Source organism: Microcaecilia unicolor, chromosome 3, assembly GCF_901765095.1.
Source record: "Microcaecilia unicolor chromosome 3, aMicUni1.1, whole genome shotgun sequence".
Lineage (NCBI taxonomy): Eukaryota > Metazoa > Chordata > Amphibia > Gymnophiona > Siphonopidae > Microcaecilia > Microcaecilia unicolor.
Window position 1 is genome coordinate 192,344,963 of NC_044033.1, and position 21,576 is coordinate 192,366,538.

A 21,576-nucleotide genomic window follows, 5' to 3' on the forward strand; every position below is an offset into this window, starting at 1 on the left:
GGTCGCGCCATGTGGTAAATTCAAAATGGCGTCCGCTGCCAGTTCAGAGCACGAAGAATCATCGCTCGCCATGCTCGGGCCAGCTCTAACGTCTGTATAGCACGATTTACAGAGCCCTGCTGCTGATCTGCGCTTGCCACACTTGGAACAGCGCTTTACTGTCTCCGCAGCCATCGCCGAAAACGGCGGTAAAATTCAAAATGGCGGTTCGCGCCAAATCGCCCCGATCGCGGGCCCACCCCGGAGGAGTCAGAAAACACTCTTACCTCATTGGACTGAGTATCACAGCTCTGGTCCCACAGAAAAAGGCAAGGAAAAAACCTCTGTTCCAGCGTCTAAGCACCAACGCGTGACGTGGCTTTTTTTTTTTTTTTAACGCTGTGAGGAAAGCAGAGGTAAATAGAACTCCGGAGGCTCAGGTGAGTGGGAAAGGCAGGGAAAGGGTGAACCTATGTGCCTGCATTCACTGTTGGTGGGGAAGGACAGGGAAAGCTAAGCAATGTGTCCACTTCCACGGAAGTATGGGTAAGGCAGGGAAAGGGCGAACCTATGTGCCTTTAAAGTGAAGCTGCTATTGCCTCCAACACCCCTGCTAACAACTGGCAAAAGCACAGGAGCAACCTCCAGGCAGATTTTATATGGAGCTTGAAGAAGCTGCAGCCACTCTGCTAGGGGAGATACTGAAGAGAGGCAGTGGAGCAAGCTGGTATGAGGCACTGAAAAAAGTGTGCTCTCTATCTCCCTCTGCTGGTTGATGGACACAACCCATCTGTAATGGCTGCATCTGCTTGATGACAAGGAACATTGATTAGAAATAAAGGAAGCAGACTATGTAAATTACTGTGTGCAGAATAATTCAAAAATTTTGCACAGAACTCCCCTCCCCCCACCTCAGAATATCTGGTAAGTCAAGGGCATTGTGTAGACTTCATAAGGCTACAGAAAACCAACAAAATATAATCCCTCAATAAAATATTTCACACTGAGCCACAATACAAATATAAATAAAAGGAGACACTCATATATATCATTGAGCCATAAATACAGCTCACAACAGATAGCCATTACTTAGGCTCTCCCAATTACACATAGAGGCATATTTTCAAAGCACTTAGCCTTCCAAAGTTCCATAGGCTAAGTGCTTTGAAAATATGCCTCAATCACCTAATAAGCTCCAAGATCAGTAAACAAAGTGTCAATTTTTCACAACATCAAAAATCATAATTATACTTAATATGTCTTCTTTTATAACAATGCACTACAGCTCCAACTTAAATCACTAGTCTCTAGAGCCCAATTTGACAAGTTTTGTCAGACTGTTTCAGGGGATAGGGCAAACATTGATAAAACCTTTAATTTAGGAGCCATGAATAAGTTGGAGCTGTAGTGCGGGGTTCTAAAAGAAGGGAAACTACCAAAACGCCTGCTCGGATGAATCCAGCCCCTACCTGGCCCTAGATCTGCGCCTGATGGGCACAACACTGGGTGAGGGTGATCCTCTAGGAGGTCCTGAGGCCTGGCCTTCTCAAAAGATCCTTTGCCTTTTGGGAGGGAAGGGGGAGATCTAGAAAGGGTGCTAATCGTCTTCTAAAGGAATTTACTTAGATGCATTTTGAACCTGCACAGCCATAGCCATCTGCAAGACACCAACACGGAGGCCGCTGATCACAAAGAATTCTACCAGGTCATGGAACCCAGTTGTCAGGAGGGCCACATCAGTTCAGTCTGGAAGTACTGGAGTACAAGGGGGGGCTCTTGCAACATACCCCCCCCCCAAATAACTTTGCCTAGACTACCAGCGCAAAGACAACGACCTGCTTCAGCAACAGCTCTACCTCTAACCTGGACACCCTCCACGGCAGTGCCTCCTTCCAAAGATAGTGGTCTTCTTTGGCACAGACTGAAACACTCTTTCCAAGTCTTCTTCAAGTATAAGGAAGTCTTCCCAAGAGCCTGAAACCCCTGAGGAGGCTCTCTAGAGCCTGCAACCCCAAAAACGCCATCAGAGATAGAGACCTCCTAAAGAAGGAGGCCTTAGGTGGTCTGCAGAGCCCTACCAAGATGGGACCCTATCTGTTGGCCGTAACAGTTAAGAGTTGAAATCTGCAAAGCCTCAGACCCTAAACCATCAACTGATCAAGTTTTTCTCAGATCGGCCACAGGCAAATCAGCTTCTTCCATTAGAGAACACCCCTAAGCCAGAAGACTCTCGAAAACTGAGAGGCAGACCCCTAACCATTTTGGTTGTACACATAGAAAAGCAGTATATCAAATCTATGATGCTTTACCCTTTACCTTCTTTGCCAAACTCCACAGATCATATGAGGTGGGGGGGGGGGGGGGGGGAAGGACTTGTGGACAGGTCCTTATGGAACTTCTGTTTCTCCACTGGCACCTGGAAATTCTCTCTCCTGCCAAGGGAAGGACAGAGGGTCTCCTGAGAGAGGTTGCCCCTCACTGAAGCAATCTATTATGGCCTGCATCCAGTTGGCCTCATGGGAGCCCCATCAGCTGCCTGAGACCAGGTCAAGTTGGGAGGGGGCCCATAGCCCTTTACCTCCCAAGGATATCTTTTTCAGTCTGTCCAGCAACCATGGAAAACTTCTCCAAAATGGCCACTGTTCCCACTGAAATTATCATCCCTGAGGACCTTGTGGATAATAGGACAGCACAGGGAACCACAGTGACTTGATCCTCTTTGGGGCACTCCCAGCTGACTATTCCTGTCATCATCAGGAGCTCCCCTGCACACTGCAGACCTACAGAGCTGGTTGTAGTACTGAGTTAGCAACTCCCACAAGTAGAACAGTGCTTGGTGTCCAGCATTAGGTGCTGCAGGACATCCCAGACACATTCCCCTGCTCATCAGGATCCCCCACACCCATGAACTCTCCTGCTATCCCTTGTCTAGGGAACTGCAAAGCTCCGTGTGTGTGAACACTTGAATTTCCTTTTTTTTTTTTAATCCCTGATATACAGGGAAATTAAAGTACAGGTTAACTTTTTTTTTTTTCCTGCAGGGGAACTCAAAGGCTAGGGAAGGGAGGGTATGGGGACCTGCACAGAACCCACTGCCAAAGCCTCACCAAGCTAAAGTCCATGGTCTGAATCCCAGGAGCTGAATGCCCACAGACTCGACTCTAAAGAATTCAGGTCTTGGAGTCAGGCCAAAGAGGGGGCCCTACTGCACCAGCCAGACATTACCATCTATTGGAGGTACAGAGATACTGGCAAATAAGGAATTACAATAAGACAACTAATCAGTAAAGATTAACATGAAAGAGCAGACTGGTTAAGAAACAGACTGATGGTTCTGACATTTCTCAGCAGCAGAAAACTACTGCTGAAAACTAACCCTCGAAAGAGAGCTGCGAGTCAAAGTCACAGCCAAGAATTTTTAAAGATGGCACTAAGGGAAGGGCATGGCCAAGGAGTGAGGTGAGGATTCAGTTTTAGACAGTTTTCATTTAAGTATAATGCTATTGCCGACATGAAGTTATTAAGGGGCATAAGATCAGGGAGAGCTGGATCAGTAAATGTAGTCAACAGGATATCATCGGCAAAAAAAAAAGACCCAATCCCCTGTGACTGAACAAGTGCCAATGAACTCAGATCGCAAAGAATTAGGGAGAACACTGAACCTTGAGGTCACCACGTCAAAGACACTGACCATTGAAGAGTAAACGAAACTGTGTATGTGTGACCACATAAAGCTCTAAACCACTGCAAAACAATAATTTTGTAGACCCAAGTCACTCAAAATGAGATAGCAGCAAAGAGTGAAGTCTAAAGATACAAGTGCAATCTTATCTTTATGCAAATAACTTTGAGCCTCATGAGTGCAACCAGACTAGTTTCAATACTGTGAAAGTCACAGAAACCAGACTGGCAAGGATGGCAGAGATTAATTTTATTAGCAAAGTCCCTCAATTGCAGAAAGCTTGCTCTTTCCACCATTTTGGCTTACCTGTTTCTAGCTGTGCAAGCTCACTGAGGCTGCCTGTATTTTGGCCCTGAAGCCTAATTGCTTTTCTGCATTTTCCAGGCCCTTTAGTACAGCTGCCACTATCTGCTTCCTCCAACTTCCCACTGCCATATGTTTAAAATCTTTAAATTTTACAGTGGAGGGGGGTGGGAAATTCTATACAAGTTCTCTACTGCACAGCTGCATAAAATTCCTCAGGAGTAAACTCAAACTAAGTCCACTTGGATGGGGAAATTCACTTGTATACCTGCTTTTAAGTAGCCTTGAGCTCAGATCTGGAAAAGGAAAGTAATTACATCTAAAAACTAAATCCAAAATATTAGAGGTGGCAATGTCCAGTCACAATAGCTGAGCTGATGTAAACATTCTTGGATAAAGATTAAGTTTCTTCTGTCGCATGAAGTGGATCTGAAGCAATGGTCTAAATATGTTGGACACAGAGCTGTTGAAAGAACTCCAGGATAGAATTATTCAAAGATACAGAATGAATCCAGCAACTATAAGACTACTAAAGTGGGTCTGAATGTCTCCCGGGGCACTGTCAGTCCATCCGTGTAAAGCGGAAACAGTTTGGCACCACTCAACCACTGCTTTGATCAAGCCATCTGTCCAAAGTCATAGCTATGCCTTACGAAAACTGCTCAGGGAGGTCATTGAAAGACCTAAGAATACTTTAAGAGAACTACTGTTCTGCCCCCATTTGCATGGAGGCAGGCTGGGTGTTATGTATATACTAGTAAAAAAGGCCCGTTTCTGACACAAATGAAACGGGCGCTAGCAAGGTTTTCCTCGGAGTGTGTATGTTTGGGAGAGTGTATGTGAGAGTGACTGTTTGAGAGTCAGAGTGAAAGTGTGATTGTGTGAGAGAGAGCGTGAGTCTGGGTGTGAGTGTGTTTGTGAGAGAGTGTGTGTCTGAGAATGAGAGTGTGTGCAAGTGTGTATGTGAGACACAGTGTGAGTGAGAGTGTGTGTGTGTGGGCGAGAGAGAGAGTGTGTGTGAGACACAGATTCTCTGTTTGAGTGAGTGTATGAGACCAAGCGAGTGTGTGAGTGACTGTGTGGCACATAGTGAATGTGATACAGTGTGAGACAGAGTGTGTGAGAGTGAGAGTCAGAAAGACATTGTATATGAGAGAGAGAGTGTGAGCCGTGCCCTCCCAATCCATGGCCATCTGTCCCCTGCCCCCTCCATTCATCCTTTTCCAGCAATTCCCCTCTGTCCCTGAGCCCTGCCCTCCCAATCCATGGCCATCCATGTTTGTCTGTCACCTGCCCCCTCCATTCATCCCTATCCAGCATTTCCCCTCTCTGCCTGAGGCCTGCCCTGCAATCCATATCCATCCATGCCCATCTGTCCCCTCCATTCATCCCTATGCAGCAATTCCCCTCTCCCTGAGTCCTGCCCTTCCAATCCATGCCCATCCATGCTCCTCTGTCACCTGGCCCCTCCATTTTTCCCTATCCAGCATTTCCCCTCTCTGCCTGAGGCCTGCTCTGCAATCCATATCCATCCATGCCCATCTGTCCCCTCCATTCTTCCTTATCCAGCAATTCCCCTCTCCCTGAGTCCTGCCCTTCCAATCCATGCCCATCCATGCTCCTCTGTCACCTGGCCCCTCCATTTTTCCCTATCCAGCATTTCCCCTCTCTGCCTGAGGCCTGCTCTGCAATCCATATCCATCCATGCCCATCTGTCCCCTCCATTCATCCCTATCCAGCAATTCCCCTCTCCCTGAGTCCTGCCCTTCCAATCCATGCCCATCCATGCTCATCTGTCACCTGGCCCCTCCATTTTTCCCTATCCAGCATTTCCCCTCTCTGCCTGAGGCCTGCTCTGCAATCCATATCCATCCATGCCCATCTGTCCCCTCCATTCATCCCTATCCAGCAATTCCCCTCTCCCTGAGTCCTGCCCTTCCAATCCATGCCCATCCATGCTCCTCTGTCACCTGGCCCCTCCATTTTTCCCTATCCAGCATTTCCCCTCTCTGCCTGAGGCCTGCTCTGCAATCCATATCCATCCATGCCCATCTGTCCCCTCCATTCATCCCTATCCAGCAATTCCCCTCTCCCTGAGTCCTGCCCTTCCAATCCATGCCCATCCATGCTCATCTGTCACCTGGCCCCTCCATTTTTCCCTATCCAGCAATTTCCCTCTCTCCCTGAGTCCTGCCCTCCCAATCCATGCCCATCCATGCTCTTCTGTCCCCTGCCCCCTCCATTCATCCATTTCCAGTAATTCCCTTCTCTCCCTGTGCCCTGCCCTCCTAATCCATACCCATCCATGCTCCTCTGTCCCCTGCCGCCTCCATTCATCCTTTTCCAGCAAGTCCCCTCTCGCCCTTCCATGACCCCCCCCCTCGCATCCATGCTACGCTCACTCCCATGTCCCAGCCTGGCCCGCCCTCTTCTCCCCCCCCTTCGCATCCATGCCCCCCCCCTTCGCATCCATGCCTCGCATCCATGCCCCCCCTTCGCATCCATGCCCCCCCACCCCTTCGCATCCATGCATCCCTTTTTTTTTTTTTTATTCTTTTTAACTTTACCTCCGTGGCGGTTCGTGCAGCGAAGCGTCAGGGAAGGAGGCGGCGCTCCCGACGTCTAGCTTTCCCTTCGCTGTGTTCCGCCTTGTTTTGAAGGCGGAACACAGCGAAGGGAAGGCTAGACGTCGGGAGCGCCGCCTCCTTCCCTGACGTTTCGCTTCCGGATTTGTTTGTTTTGTCGCGAGGGCGGGGCAGAGACGGCTGGCTGGCTTGAAGGCTTCACACCACGAATCCACGAACCCTTCAGCCTCAGCCTGGGAGTGACGTCAGATGACTTCAAGGCTTCACGGCTTCAAGGCTTCATAGAACGTTGTCCTCAGAACGTTGAGGGTGCGTTTTATTATATTAGATGTTAAGCATGGTCTGTAACAGATTACAATACTTCTATCTTTAAATAAGATTGTGCCCTTGAACTACAAATCCCTGTAATCCTGACAGTCTCTCTGACAGGCTCTTCCAGAACATATGTCCCAGATTCCTGTCTTATGAGACTCTTCTGGTTTGCCTTGTTCTCTGTGCATGCTGGGCTAGTTGCCCCTCCCTTTCTCTCTCCATTGGGTCTGCAAGAGTTAGTCTGCAGCATATCTCTTCTGTAAACTGAAACTGCCTATGATGTATTTTGCTGTATGACGCCCTTCAAGCTACTATGACGCTATCAAGATTTTACTAGTATAAAAATATATACAGCATTACTTTCAGCACACTGTCGAATTCTTCCCAGTTTCTCTCTTGCATGGAGAAAGCTGGTGGAGAACAGATTCCAAGTTTGTAAGGCAAAAACTGTTGTCCAGTATATCTGAATTGTAAGTTATTTTTCCTCATTTGATTACTATATTAAAGAATATTTTGGTTCAAGAGTTCCGAGTCTTCTCATAGTGACATTCTATACTCTGGTTTAAACTGAATGCCACTCACCTCAGTGAAAGGGCAGAACAACTACTGCTCTCTGGCCAAGACTGGGTGAAATATTGACTATTGAACATTTTCCAGATTATGCTACAAATACGGCCTGTATGGGGAAGGAGCTGCAAGAAGGATGCCACTGTTTTAAGAAAAGCCACATATGCCGCGTAGCATATGCAAAGAAATACTTTGGGTATTACCAATCAAACCAAGCCTGAAAATGCCCAGCGCAGCTCCCAGCTCACAAGGTAAACTTAGGTTCTACTACCCAGCTCAAAACAAAATTGCCCCTCCTCCAGAGCTATGAGTCACCAGATGCTATGTAACCAAAATTGATAGAATTAAGTCTCTGGCAGTGTAGATTCAGCTCACAATTCTAATGAAAACAGACACCAGATTCAATATCACCAGATTATATCACAGATTTAAAACACAGTTCCAATGAAAACACCTTTACGACAATTCCAGCATAAAAAGATGAAATCACTAGCACAGATATTCAAAACAAAATTCTCTAGAATCCCTTTAAGACAATACCAGCATAAAAAGATGAAATCACAGTGCAATATAGGCAATAGTAGAGACAGATAAGGAACTTATAGAGGTCAGACCCTCTGCAAGTGAAAGGACAGTTTTTTTGTGTGTGTTAATAGGATAGAATAAAAATGGGGTGAAACAGAATAAAGGAGTAGTTTATCAGGAAGATATTAAGAGCAGGACACAGGTAACCTCAGTTACCAATCAAACCAAGTAAGAAAATGCCCATCGCAGCTTCAGGATACTGAAGGAGCTCAGAGAGGTCCTGGCGGGACCTCCTAAAGATATATTAGATCTTTAGAGATGGGAGAGGTTCCGCGAGATTGGAGACAAGCGGATGTGGTCCCTCTTCACAAAAGTTAAGAAGTGGGAAACTACAGACCGGTAAGTCTCACGTCAGTGGTAGGAAAAATAATGGAGTCGCTGCTGAAAGAAAGGATAGTTAACTTTCTAGAAACCGACGGGTTACAGGACCCGAGGCAACATGGCTTTACCAAAGGAAAATCCTGCCAAACGAATCTTATTGACTTTTTTGACTGGGTGACCAAAGAACTGGATGAGGGACGTGCGCTAGATGTAATCTACTTGGATTTCAGCAAAGCCTTTGATACGGTCCCCCACAGAAGACTCGTGAATAAGCTGAAAGGGCTGAACTTAGGACCGAAAGTGGTGAACTGGATAAGAAACTGGTTGACCGACAGGTGGCAGAGGGTGGTGGTAAATGGAATCCGCTCGGAGGAAAGGAAGGTGAGCAGTGGAGTTCCTCAGGGGTCGGTGCTGGGGCCTATTCTGTTTAATATATTTGTGGGAGATATTGCTGAAGGGTTGGAAGGAAAGGTGTGCCTTTTTGCGGATGACACGAAAGGGAAAATTAGGTTCTTACCTTGGTAATTTTCTTTCCTTTAGTCATAGCAGATGAAGCCATTACGTATGGGTTGTGTCCATCAACCAACAGGGGGAGATAGCACTCAACCTTTCACAGTGCCTCATGGCCAGCCAGCTCCACTGCCTCTTCAGTATTTGAAGCTTCCAAAGCAGTATGGCAAACCGCAATGGGAATAACATGAACTTTCCTCACAGCGAACGATGGCCCCTTAACAAGGGCATGAACTCAAAAGGAGGGAATGAACACATCCTCCTGGAGGGAATAAACTCATCCTCCTTATTGTATAACTGGAGGAGATACACGCAACCTCCTGGAGGGAATAAACTCATCCTCCAAAACATAAACTGTAGGGAATGAACTCATCCTCCTATAAGTGAACATGAATCCTGAAGACTGTTTTCCAACTTTCTCCCAAGGAAGGAACTTCAGGAAACAAGAACAGAACCTAAAACAGATTCACAGCATACAGACAATCATACAGGGAGGGCTCATGGCTTCATCTGCTATGACTAAAGGAAAGAAAATTACCAAGGTAAGAACCTAATTTTCCCTTCCTTGTCATCAAGCAGATGAAGCCATTACGTATGGGATGTAACAAAGCAATCCCTATATAGGGTGGGAACAGGTCACACCACGCGCTAGCACTTGTGCTCCAAAATGCGCATCCCTCCTAGCAGCCACATCCAGCCTGTAATGTCGGGCAAAAGAGAGCTTAGAAGCCCATGTTGCTGCACTGCATATCTCTTGATGACAGAGTGCTCCAGTTTCAGCCCAAGAGGAAGAAATCGCTCTGGTAGAATGCGCCTTAAAGGCTACAGGCGGAGACCGGCCGGCAAGCAGATAAGCTGAAAAGATAGTTTCTTTGAGCCAGCGGGCAATAGTGGCTTTAGACGCTGGAGACCCTCTGCGAGGACCTGATAGCAAAACAAACAGATGATCATAGATCCTGAAAGAGATAGTAGCTCGCAGATACTGCAGCAGAGTCCTGCGCACATCCAACAGGTGCAACTGCCCAAAAGATTCTGAAAACTCCTCCTTATCAAAGGAGGGCAAGAAAATAGGCTGGTTTAGGTGAAATGCTGAAACCACCTTAGGCATGAAGGAAGGCATGGTCCGAACCGTGACCCCGGACTCTGAGAATTGCAGAAATGGGTCTCTACAGGACAGCGCCTGGAGCTCTGACACCCATCTCGCCGAAGGAATGGCCACAAGAAAAATGGCCATTAGTGTCAAATCTTTCTCCGATGCTCGCCAAAGCGGCTCAAAAGGAGAAGCCTGCAGGGCCTTCAAAACTAGCCCCAGGTTCCAAGCTGGACAGGGTGCTCGCACGGAAGGCTGGAGCCGAAGCACCCCACTAAGAAACCGTGCCACATCTGGATGAGCAGCTAAAGACACTCCTTCAACCTTACCACGTAGGGAGGCCAACGCTGCCACTTGCACCCGCAGGGAATTATAGGCCAAGCCTATTTGTACACCATCCTGCAAAAAGTCCAGAATCGGCGAGACAGGAGCCCGCATGGGTGTGACTGCTTTTGAAGCACACCAAGACTCAAACTGACGCCAAATCCTGGCATAAGCCACAGAAGTGGAACGCTTGCGGGCCTGCAGGAGAGTGGAAATGACTGCGTTTGAATAGCCTTTGTCCCTCAATTGCGCCCTCTCAATCGCCATGCCATAAGACCAAAGCGGCAGGCGTCCTCCATTGCTATCTGGCCCTGTGACAACAGGTTCGGTACCAGAGGTAAAGGAAGGGTAGCCTCCACTAGCATCTGTCGGAGGTCCGCATACCAAGGCCTCCTGGGCCAATCCGGGGCGATGAGGACCACTTCTCCTGGGTGCAGCCGAATCCGCAGAAGCACGCGCCCTATCAAGGGCCACACGGAGGGAACACATATAGTAGGCCCTGAGGCCAGGGCTGAGTCAAGGCATCCAACCCTGCCGAGCGAGGATCTCTCCGTCTGCTGAAGAAGCACGGGACTTTGGCATTTGAACTTGTCGCCTAAGATCCATCACGGGCTTGCCCCATATCTGCAGGAATACTTCGTCTGCTAGTTCCCATTCTGCTGGATCGATCTGATGCCTGCTTAGATAATCGGCTTGCACGTTGCTCTGACCTGCAATGTGAGCTGCCGACAGAAACTGAAGATGCAGCTCGGCCCAGTAGCAAATCTGTTCGGCCTGCGCGGCCAGTGCTGTGCACTGAGTGCCGCCTTGTCGATTTATGTAGGCCACTGCTGTCGTGTTGTCCGACATCACTCTGACAGCCAATCCTTCCAGGGTCACTTGAAAGGCCAGAAGCGCCTGAAACACCACTTTCAACTCCAGGTGGTTGATGGACCACTCCGACTCCTCGGGTGTCCATAGACCCTGGGCATGCTTCCCCTTGCAATGTGCGCCGCAGCCCTTCAGGCTGGCATCTGTCACTACTACCAATCGGGGAGCGCCAGCGGCATTCCTCGCCGCAGCATGCTGTCTGAGAGCCACCACTCCATGCTGAGTCGGGCCGCAGGGAGCCAAGAAAGTCTGCATTGATAATCCTGAGAAACTGGAGACCATCTTTGAAGTAGGGAATACTGTAGAGGTCTCAGGTGCGCTCTCGCCCAGGGCACCACTTCCAATGTGGCTGTCATCGATCCTAGCAGCTGGACAATGTCCCAAGCTCGCGGGCGGGGCATCCTCAGGAGCAGACGGACCTGATTCTGAAGCTTGCACCGCCTTAGCTCGGGTAGGTATACATAGCCCGAGTCCGTGTCGAACCTGGCCCCCAAATATTCTAGAGATTGTGAGGGGGTCAGGTGACTTTTGGCCATATTGACGACCCAGCCTAGAGATTGAAGTACTGAGACCACTCTGGCTGTAGCTTAATAGCTCTCTGTTACAGAGTCTGCTCTGATGAGCCAGTCGTCTAGGTACGGGTGAACCCTGATACCTTCTCGCCTGAGCAAAGCAGTTACTACCACCATTACCTTCGAAAAGGTTAGGGGAGCTGTGGCGAGGCCAAAAGGCAAGGCCCGGAACTGGAAATGTTTTCCCAACACCACAACCTCAGAAACTTCTGGTGTGGGGGCCAAATTGGTATGTGCAAGTAAGCTTCTTTCCGGTCTAGAGACGTGAGAAACTCTCCTGGCTGTACCGCAGCAATGACGGAGCGCAGGGTTTCCATGTGGAAATGCCGCACTCTCAGGGACTTGTTTAATTCTTTTAAGTCCAGAATAGGGCGAAAAGACCCACCTTTTCGCGGCACCACAAAGTAGATGGAGTATCAGCCGTAGCCGTGTTCGGCGGGAAGTACCGGGGACACGGCCCCTAACTGAATCAGACCTTGCAAAGTCTCCTCTACCACAGCCCGTTTGGCGGCAGAACCGCATCAGGACTCCACAAACACGTCTCTTACTGGGGCGTTGAATTCTATTCTGTAGCCATCTCTGATCAGGTCCAGAACCCACTGATCTGAGGAAATATTGGCCCACTCCTCAGCAAAGAGGGAAAGACATCCTCCGATGACAGGAAGCGAAGAGGGGGCCGGCGAACCATCATTGAGAGGGTCGCCCCTGAACTCCAGGCCTAGAGCCGGTGGCTGCGGAACGCTTGTCCGAGCGAAAGGAGTTTCTCTGCTGAAAAACGGGCATGAGAAGTGAACCCAGCAGAACGCCCCAGGCGGTACCTTCTAGCCTCACGGAAGCAAGGTCTATAAGAGGAGTGGACCGCCTGGACCTTGGAGGAAGGCCTCGGCCTATCTTCAGGCAAGCACTGGGGTTTAGGCTCTCCCAGGCCTTTAACAATTTTTTAACACTATGAGGAAAGCAGAGGTAATAAGAACTCCGGAGGCTCAGATGAGTGGGAAAGGCAGGGAAAGGCGAACCAATGTGCCTGCATCCACTGAGTAGGAAAGGAAAGGGAAAAGCAAGCTAATATGTCCACATCCACGGGGGCATGGGTAAGGCAGGGAAAGGGCTAACCTATGTGCCTTCAAAGTGAAGCTGCTATAGCCTCTAACACCCCGGCTAACAACTGGCAAGCCAGGAGCCACCCCCAGGCAGATTTTTGATGGAGCTCGAAGAAGCTGCAGCCCCCCTGCTTGGGGAGACAGAGAATACTGAAGAGGCAGTGGAGCTGGCTGGCCAAGAGGCACTGTGAAAAGTTGCGTGCTCTCTATCTCCCCCTGCTGGTTGATGGACACAACCCATACGTAATGGCTTCATCTGCTTGATGACAAGGAAATAGCCAATAGAGTGGATACCCTGGAGGGAGTAGAAACAATGAGAAGGGATCTCTGAATGTTAGAAGAATGGTCGAGGGTCTGGCAGTTAAAATTTAATACACACTCACCTAATAGGGGTAATAGATTACAATCAGAGTTGTCCTGGAGTACTTTGAGTGATTTAATAGTTAAAATTTAATGCCAAGAAGTGTACAGTGATGCACTTGGGGTGCGGAAACCCAAAAGAGAGATACCGGATAGGAGGGGAGAGATTAGTAAGCTCGACTCAGGAGAGAGACCTTGGGGTGTTGGTGTCGGAGGATCTGAAGGTGAAGAAACAATGCGACAAGGCAACGGTCGTGGCCAGAAGGATGCTAGGCTGCGTAGGGAGGGGCATAACCAGCAGAAGAAAGGAGGTGTTGATGCCCCTCTACAAGTCGTTGGTGAGGCCCCCACTTGGAGTATTATGTTCTGTTTTGGAGGCCGTATCTTGCTAAAGATGTAAAAAGACTAGAAGCGGTGCAAAGAAAAGTTACGAAAATGGTATGGGATTTGCGTTGCAAACCGTACGAGGCGAGACTTGCTGCCCTGAACATGTATACCTTGGAGGAAAGGAGAAACAGGGGTGATATGATACAGACGTTCAAATATTTGAAAGGTATTAATCTTAAAACGAACCTTTTCCAGAGAAGGAAAGGCGGTAGAACTAGAGGACATGAATTGAGTTTGAAGGGGGGCAGACTCAGGATTAATTTCAGGTAGTATTTTTTCACGGAGAGGGTGGTGGAGATGAAAATGGTAATGAAATTCAAACACGCGTAGGACAAATACAAAAGAATCCTGTTTAGAAGGAATGGTTCCGTGGAATCTTAGCTGAGATTGGATGGCGACGCCGGTAACTGGAAACAAAATGGGAACTGGGCAGACTTCTACGGTCTATGCCCTGACCTTGACTGAATAGATAGGGATGGGCTGGAGTGTAAATTTTAAGGGGCTTCGATGTTAGCTTCAGAACTTAGTACAAGAACAGTACTGGGCAGACTTCTATGGTCTGTGCCCTGAGAAAGACAAGGACAAATCAAACTCGGGTATATATATATAAAGTATCACATACCATGTAAAATGAGTTTATCTTGTTGGGCAGACTGGATGGACCGTTTTATCTGCCGTCATTTACTATGTTACTTAAATTCTGGCTCTGTTTTGCAACAAAAACAGCTTCCACCAAATACTGAGTCAAGGGCTGTGAAGACTTCTGCAATCAACCTTTTGGTTCCTAATTCTTAATTACTTGTTCTCTTAGGGGACAATATGTCCAAATAGGTTTTGCATATATCATGACAGAATGAGTCCCACTCCTAAGCTAGGGTATGTGAAGTATTTATTTATTTGTTACATTTGTATCCCCACATTTTCCCAAATATTTGTAGGCTCAATGTGGTTTACATGGTTACAGAAAGATGATTAAGAACTGCGGTGTTAACAATTACAAGGTGATAGTGTAATTAAAATGGGAACCATTGTGGTTCACCCACTGGGGGAACAAGCGAAAACGTATGATTTCAATTTCTCAAATTACTGCTAACATTGACTGTAATACTATACTTGCATTGTGCAAAAAGTCTCTTTCTGGAGTTCATAGTATGTAATAAAAACAGGCAACTTATCAAGAATGTGCTTAAAATTGCTTTTAATCAGGCATGTGGCACCCAATACAAGTGGAATTCTGCATCAGTCAAACTGATGGAAAGCATGGTAACCAAACAACTTACATATTATATAAACAAATTCTCAATATTACACAAATCACAGTCAGGTTTCCGCCCCCCCTCCACAGCACCGAAACAGTACTACTCACCCTCCTAGCCAAATTCAAATGGGAAATAGCAATAGGCAAAAACATCCTCCTCCTCCAATTCGACATGTCTAGTGAATTCGAGATGGTAAACCATAATATACTAATAAGACTACTAGATAAGTTTGGGATTGGTGGAAACATACTTAGCTGGATCAAGGACTTCCTAACCACAAAAACATACCAAGTAAAAATCAAACTCCAGCATATCATCACCATGGAAAGCATACTGTGAAGTACCACAAGGATCACCGCCATCACCGACCCTCTTCAACCTAATGATGACCCCATTAACCAAGACCTTATCCAACCAAGACCTTAACCCTTTCATATAAGCAAACGATGTCATAATATACATTCCTTACAAAACCAAACTGACAGAAATCATGAACGATATCAATCTCAGCTTTAACATCATGGAATCATGGGCAAATGCATTTCAATAAAGAAAAAACACATTGTCTCATCCTCTCATCCCAACACAGCGCGGATAACCCCACAAGTATCAACACCCCAGACTACACCCTTCCTATCTCAGACAGCCTGAAAATCCTCGGCATTACGATGGACCGTAATCTAACGCTAGAGAGCCAAGTGGCATCCACAACAAAGAAAATGTTCCACTCAATGTGGAAACTCAAACGCGTGAAACAATTGTTCCCGAGGGGAACACTTTGCAACCTGATACAATCAATGGTACTAAGCCACGTAGACTACTGCAATGGAATTTATGCGGGATGCAAAGAACAGACCTTAAAGAAACTTCAGACCGCACAAAACACGGCAGCTAGGCTTACATTTGGAAAAACGCGATTTAAAAGCACAAAACCCCTCCGCGAAAAGCTACCCTGGCTCCCAATCAAAGAACGCATTGCTTTCAAAATCTGCATCCTGGTTCACAAAGAGGTATATTTTCAAAGCACTTAGCCTTCCAAAGTTCCACAGGTTTCTATGGAACTTTGGGAGGCTAAATGCTTTGAAAATATGCCTCAAAATCATCTACAGGGAAGCCCCGGGATACATGACAGACTTGATCAAATTACCAACTAGAAACACATCCAAATCAACACGTACATTTCTAAATCTGCACTACCCAAGCAGCAAAGGACTTAAATACAAATCAACTTACGCATCCAGTTTCTCCTACATAAGCACGCAACTATGGAATGCACTACCAAAAGCCTTGAAAATGACGTACGACCACCTAAACTTCCGGAAATCACTAAAAACTAATCTGTTTAAAAAGGCATACCCTACCGATCCAACTAAGTAACTGATCTCTGCAACACAACTAAACTAAAGTACGTAATGGACATAACTCAACTCTTCCGTTGCACGATTCCCTAATGTGGCTGTGCTACATGAACTTCACTTTGTTCACACTGGAGTCTACAAACGCCTCTCTGGTACTATGTTAGCCACAATGAGCCTGCAAATAGGTGGGAAAATGTGGGATGCAAATGTAAAATAAAATAAGTAAATCTTTCTGCCCCACTGAGTTGGTCTCTGACTGCATGCCTTACTGCTTAAGAATCTTTTCTTGCCTAAATGTACAGAGTAATCATTTGGCAAAGCACCTGGAACTCGTTGCCGGAGAATGTAGTGACAGCAGCTGGCCTTATGGAATTTAAAGGGGGTTTGGACAGATTCCTGAGGGAAAAGTCTATTGAACATTATTATTTTTTTTGGGGGGGGGAGGTGGGGTTTCCTGGGTTCTTGAAGCCTGGATTGGCCGCTGTCACAGACAGGATGCTGGGCTTGATAGACCCTTGGTCTTTTCCCAGTATGGCGGTACTTATGTACCTCTTTTACCAATGCTGCTCTAAAATTTTTCTCCTTTACCACTATGCCTAGTCTCCTTGCAAGGGTGTGATTTTGAGGCACCATAACCACCAACATATCTTTACGGACATAATGATACCCATACAAATTCATTTTTGAAGATGCATTCCTATGCATGTAGTGGTCTATCTTCTAATGGCTTTTGTTCTGGAGTTTCAATTCCCCTAGCTTACCAAAGGGACAAGGAACAACATGAATGTTAGATGCTGGATTCTTGCTTGCTGACGAAGGCTTGCAATGTCAATATATAGAACAATAAATCCACTGTACTATGAGGTCACTTAGTTTGCATTACATGCTGCAGGGCCCATTCTATTCCCATGGGCCCAGTAGCAGATAGCACATGCTAGCACTATTAATGCATGCTAACCATTAGTAAATGGCTCCATATATGTGTTTTGTCAGCAGGGACAGTAATATTTGAACACAGGCTGAGTTCGGACCTTTCAGACCTCTGGGACACAAACAGATCCACACCCTACCACAGTTTCAAGGTGAAGGACACCCTGTTGTCACAACAAGGTTTGCCCAGACTCCTATAATATAAACCAATAAACATGAGTGCCACGTTTAGATTTTTTGTATATATTTAATATGAAGAAAGCCACATTCTGCAGAACTGAATTTTCCACTGAAAAAATAAAGGAAGACTCAGAGTTTTGAATGCTTTTGGACTGTCATGATTCTGTAACATAGCTGATATAAACAAACTCTTAAAACAATGAAACCTTAACATGTTACACATTATTAAGATTTGGTAAAAACATTGTCCCGTATGCAGTAAGGAACAGAATAACATTTTTTCCATAAATCTGTTGCGCACCCAAAATGAGCAAACTGAACAAAAACCAGTGAACAAAAACAAGGCTGAAAAGAGGAGGTGAGGGCTGCCTACAAGGATGCTCTAACAGAAACCAGACTGTAGGGGAGCTGCTTCAACATGTTCCCTGGCAGATGCCAGGGCTCCAAGCAGAGAAGGAAAGCTTTGTTCTGTAAATTGGGTTTGTATTTATGCTGATGAGAATCATCATTGCAGCTGAACTCCTGTGCTTGACATCTCTTCAGTCTGCAGTCTTTCTTCTACACAGCAGGCCACTGTGGCCTTTAACGAACATCAACAACCTGGGCTTGCAGAAAACAAAATGAAATAACTTCCAACTTTTCAGCAAGAGCTGGCTAGGGTTATGTTCTTAGATGACTTCTCTATTAAGGGGAAGGATCTAAAGCTAGCACAAAGGCAACACTCTCATTCCACCACCTCTTCCTTTTATTGGAATGTGATTAAGGGGCTCATTTTCAAAGCACTAAGGCTTACAAAGTTCCATAGGTTACTATGGAACTTTGTAAGTCTAAGAAGTGCTTTGAAAATACGCCTCTACGTCACTTAGTGGGAAAAAACGCACACCAACCCCCTGCCTATTATTCCAAACTACAAGGGAAGAAATTCCTAGGCAGGCTGTTAAAGAGGCATGGAATTATATGCTTACCCTTCTGCATTTGAGCATCGTATCAACATAACAGAATCATAAAGTAGTCATTACATCTGAATGGATATTTGACTGTGTGATGCATGCTTGCAGACTTTATTACATAATGGTTATCAACTGGAGATGGCTGCTTGTGTACCACATAGGGACCTTTACTAATTGACTTATTGGCAATTCTGATACAGTGGTTCTTCTAATACCTACTTCCCAACATGGCTGGCACAGGCTAGAAATAATAACTGGACTCTACAACAGACCTGCCATTTCTGGGCTCCACTGCTTAGCAGCACTAGGGAATTAATATGCACTAAATGCTAAGAAGTACATTTTATACCTATAGACCTCTTAAAGCCTTTAGCGGGCATTAAGGCCCTAACGCTGCTTGATGAATTCTCCCTTAATGTCTAGGCCAGCAACTAAGATGAACCAACTCTGAAAATATTTACATGCTATTTTCTCAAATTTTAAGACATCACAGTTCCTACTGATTTCATTTGTTTTGGCCAACAACTAAAACATACAAAAACATCCTTTGGTGGCCAGCAATACGACCCAGTGTTAGGTCCTGTTATGCAGCAGGACCTAAGATCAAATTCTGGACTAGGCCTCTGCTCCCTAGTTGATTGATGCTGTAGAGGTGTCATTCACAGTATGCACTGGAAGAGAAGCCCCAGCCAGTCCACAGCAGAATCTAGTGGCCAAACAAAAGGTCCATGTTCTTGTATTTTGTTCTGTGGCCCCTGCCCAAGAACCATTGCTGCAATTTTTTTTTCTTGGGGTGGGGGGGCACAATGATATGGAAAAGCTACAAATTAAAGTCCATGATACCACTCTCAAAGAAGGCTGATTTCAAATGAGTTGGAAGCTTAAAAGCAGCAGAAGGAAACTAACAAACAAAAAATAAATAATAAGCAGATAAATTTGACACTAGTGCATAAAATACATGCCACTCAACTATGTGTAAAAAGCCACACAGCACTAATAATATTCATATGAGCTATAATTTTTGGTGTCTGGTATATGATATGAAATGCAACTCAAATCACTTGAAGGGCAAAATGATTTCAGCATCTGAATTAAGTTAGATCCATGCAATAAAGGTCATGCACCACAGATTACATGAGTCTCACAATGGACTAACAAAATAGATCACAATCTAAAAACAAGCATGTTTTCTCCAGAACCAAGACTGCTTCCAGTACTCTCCATAAGCCTAGAGTGTTCACCCCAGCACTTTACATTTAACAACATAATATACGTTTTCGCAATTAAGGCACAGCCCAGGCTACCCACCTGCTTCATCATGCCACTTCAGAAATCTTACCCTTTTACAGCTTTAATTGGATGCCATGGGGAAAATACCTCTACAATACTTAACTAATTTTGCACACCTTTAGCAAAGGATGCTTTATAATCGGCAGTCAAAAGTCAGTCATCAAGATCTCCATCCTGTATCCCTGTTTTATTCCGAGTTTCTGTGGTCTGTGAAACCTCTCTTTACCCACTGGGTACTACTTCTACTCCGATCCTCTTTAAAACATCAAACGAAAAACATAGACTATAGCCCTTTCTCAACATCCAAAAAGTGGACTCAGGGCCACAGAGACCGAAAGACACACACACGTGCACAGTCACATATCCATATACAAAAATCTTTCAATTTGTAAATCCCAACCCCACAACGTAATAATAACAGCAGTAGAATACAAAATTAAAGCACTGCCTCATCCAAGTTGCAGGAATGTAAATTGCTAATGTGAAAATTCCGCGTCTAGTTGTTGAATGATGTAAACAAGAGGGCAGGGGCGTGTAAGCAGGGCAGCCCCCAGCACAGTTCACCCCGTGTCCGTAAGAGAGATCAGAACTGTGAAACACCTGCCAGACAACTAGTCGCACTAAGGCGCCCCCCGGAGCTCCAACCGGCCGCCACTTTTGCGTTCGGTTACCCTCTCCCCTTCTCCCCAACTTCGGCACTCGCCATATTGGAGGCAACCAGATGGGACCGCGCTGGGTTTACCGCCCCAGCCTCTCCTGACTCCCCTCCACCCCACTCTTCATCCCCGCTTACTTACCTCGGCTAGGCTGCTGCCCGGTACTCGGGAACATCAGCAGAAACAGAAAGAGGAGACCGGAGACGGAGGCCCAAATCTCCGCCATAGCAACAGCCAGCCAGCCAGCCTAAGCCTGCCAGTGCCAGACACACGCACCGCGGGAGCGAGCACGTCCCTCACCCCTCCCGTTCCGCTACCGACGCGAGAGGGAGCACGTCCCTCAGGCCTCTCCCTGCCCACTGGCGGAGCCGGAGCGTGGAAGAGCGCAAGCAGGGCAGTAACCATCCATGCCGAACACAAGAGCGCGCATCCGTCTCCGGCCCGCCCATAAGGGGATCCAGACGGTCTGGACCAAGGAGGTTGGTCTGGACGATCACGTTGTACTGATTAGCCAATGGAAAAGACTATGTTAGGGGGGAGAGCGCTGTCCGTCTTCTCGGCGCAACCAATGAGTTTCCATGTTTACTAGTCTGAGAAGGCGGGGTTTGTTTGGAGCGAGGCTTGGAACGCTATTGCTTTTCGGCATTTTTGGCAGACGTAGTAGTAGGGCGTTCTCGTGGGTGCGGTGTGGTTCAGCGTATAGGCGGAGGGGCTGTGGTCTGGGTTTTGTTCTGCATGTATGAATTTGTAGTGCTAATTTTGGGGGTCTAAGATTACAGAGACGCCAAAGGTGACCCTATCTCAAATCTGGAGATTTACAATCGCTATGTTGGAAATTGTCGTGGTCATTAATTTTCAAATGGTATTATTCCCAGGCCAGGTTTCTGCTTTCCTCTGTCTTTTCTTAACTATCTTGCTAGAGCCTCCACCGTATCCGTTTGGCAGTTCTATTCGTTGCGTATTTGTCTATCCTACCTGGCATCATCCCTGTGTCCTTGCCCCTATTTTTCCGCCATATTGAGTATCTGTGTGTGACCCTATTCTTGCCCTATCCAACATGACTCTTCTGTGCCCCATGCCCTCCCCCCACATGTGCTAGCTCTCTCCCTCTTTCTTCCTTCCCTCTTGTCTTCCCCCTTCCAAGCCATCTCTCTCTTTATCTTCCTTCTATATCCCCTCCCACCCAAGTGTCCAGCAAGTGCGCTGCTCTCTTTCCTCTCTCTTTTCTTTCATCCACGTGCAGCATTTTCCCATCCTATCCACCATGCGCAGCATTTCCCCCCTTCTATCCAAATGCAGCTTTCCCACTTCTTCCATTCAAGTGCAGGATTCCCTCTCTTTCCCACCCTTCTGTTTGAGTGCAGCATTCACCCCCCCCCCCCCCCCCCCCCACTCCTACCCCTAAC

General features: G+C 46.7%; 1 protein-coding gene across 1 annotated transcript in view; it reads right to left on the reverse strand.

Moving 5' to 3' along the window:
- ACVR1B (activin A receptor type 1B) overlaps positions 1 to 20,478 on the reverse strand; it is a 110,311-nt gene extending 89,833 nt beyond the window's left edge. Inside the window, exon 1 of the mRNA XM_030196858.1 lies at positions 20,312 to 20,478. Within this exon, the coding sequence (XP_030052718.1) occupies positions 20,312 to 20,396 (85 nt within the window). The 5' untranslated portion in view covers positions 20,397 to 20,478. The remainder of the gene's footprint in view (positions 1 to 20,311) is intronic.
- Positions 20,479 to 21,576: the final 1,098 nt, after the last annotated feature.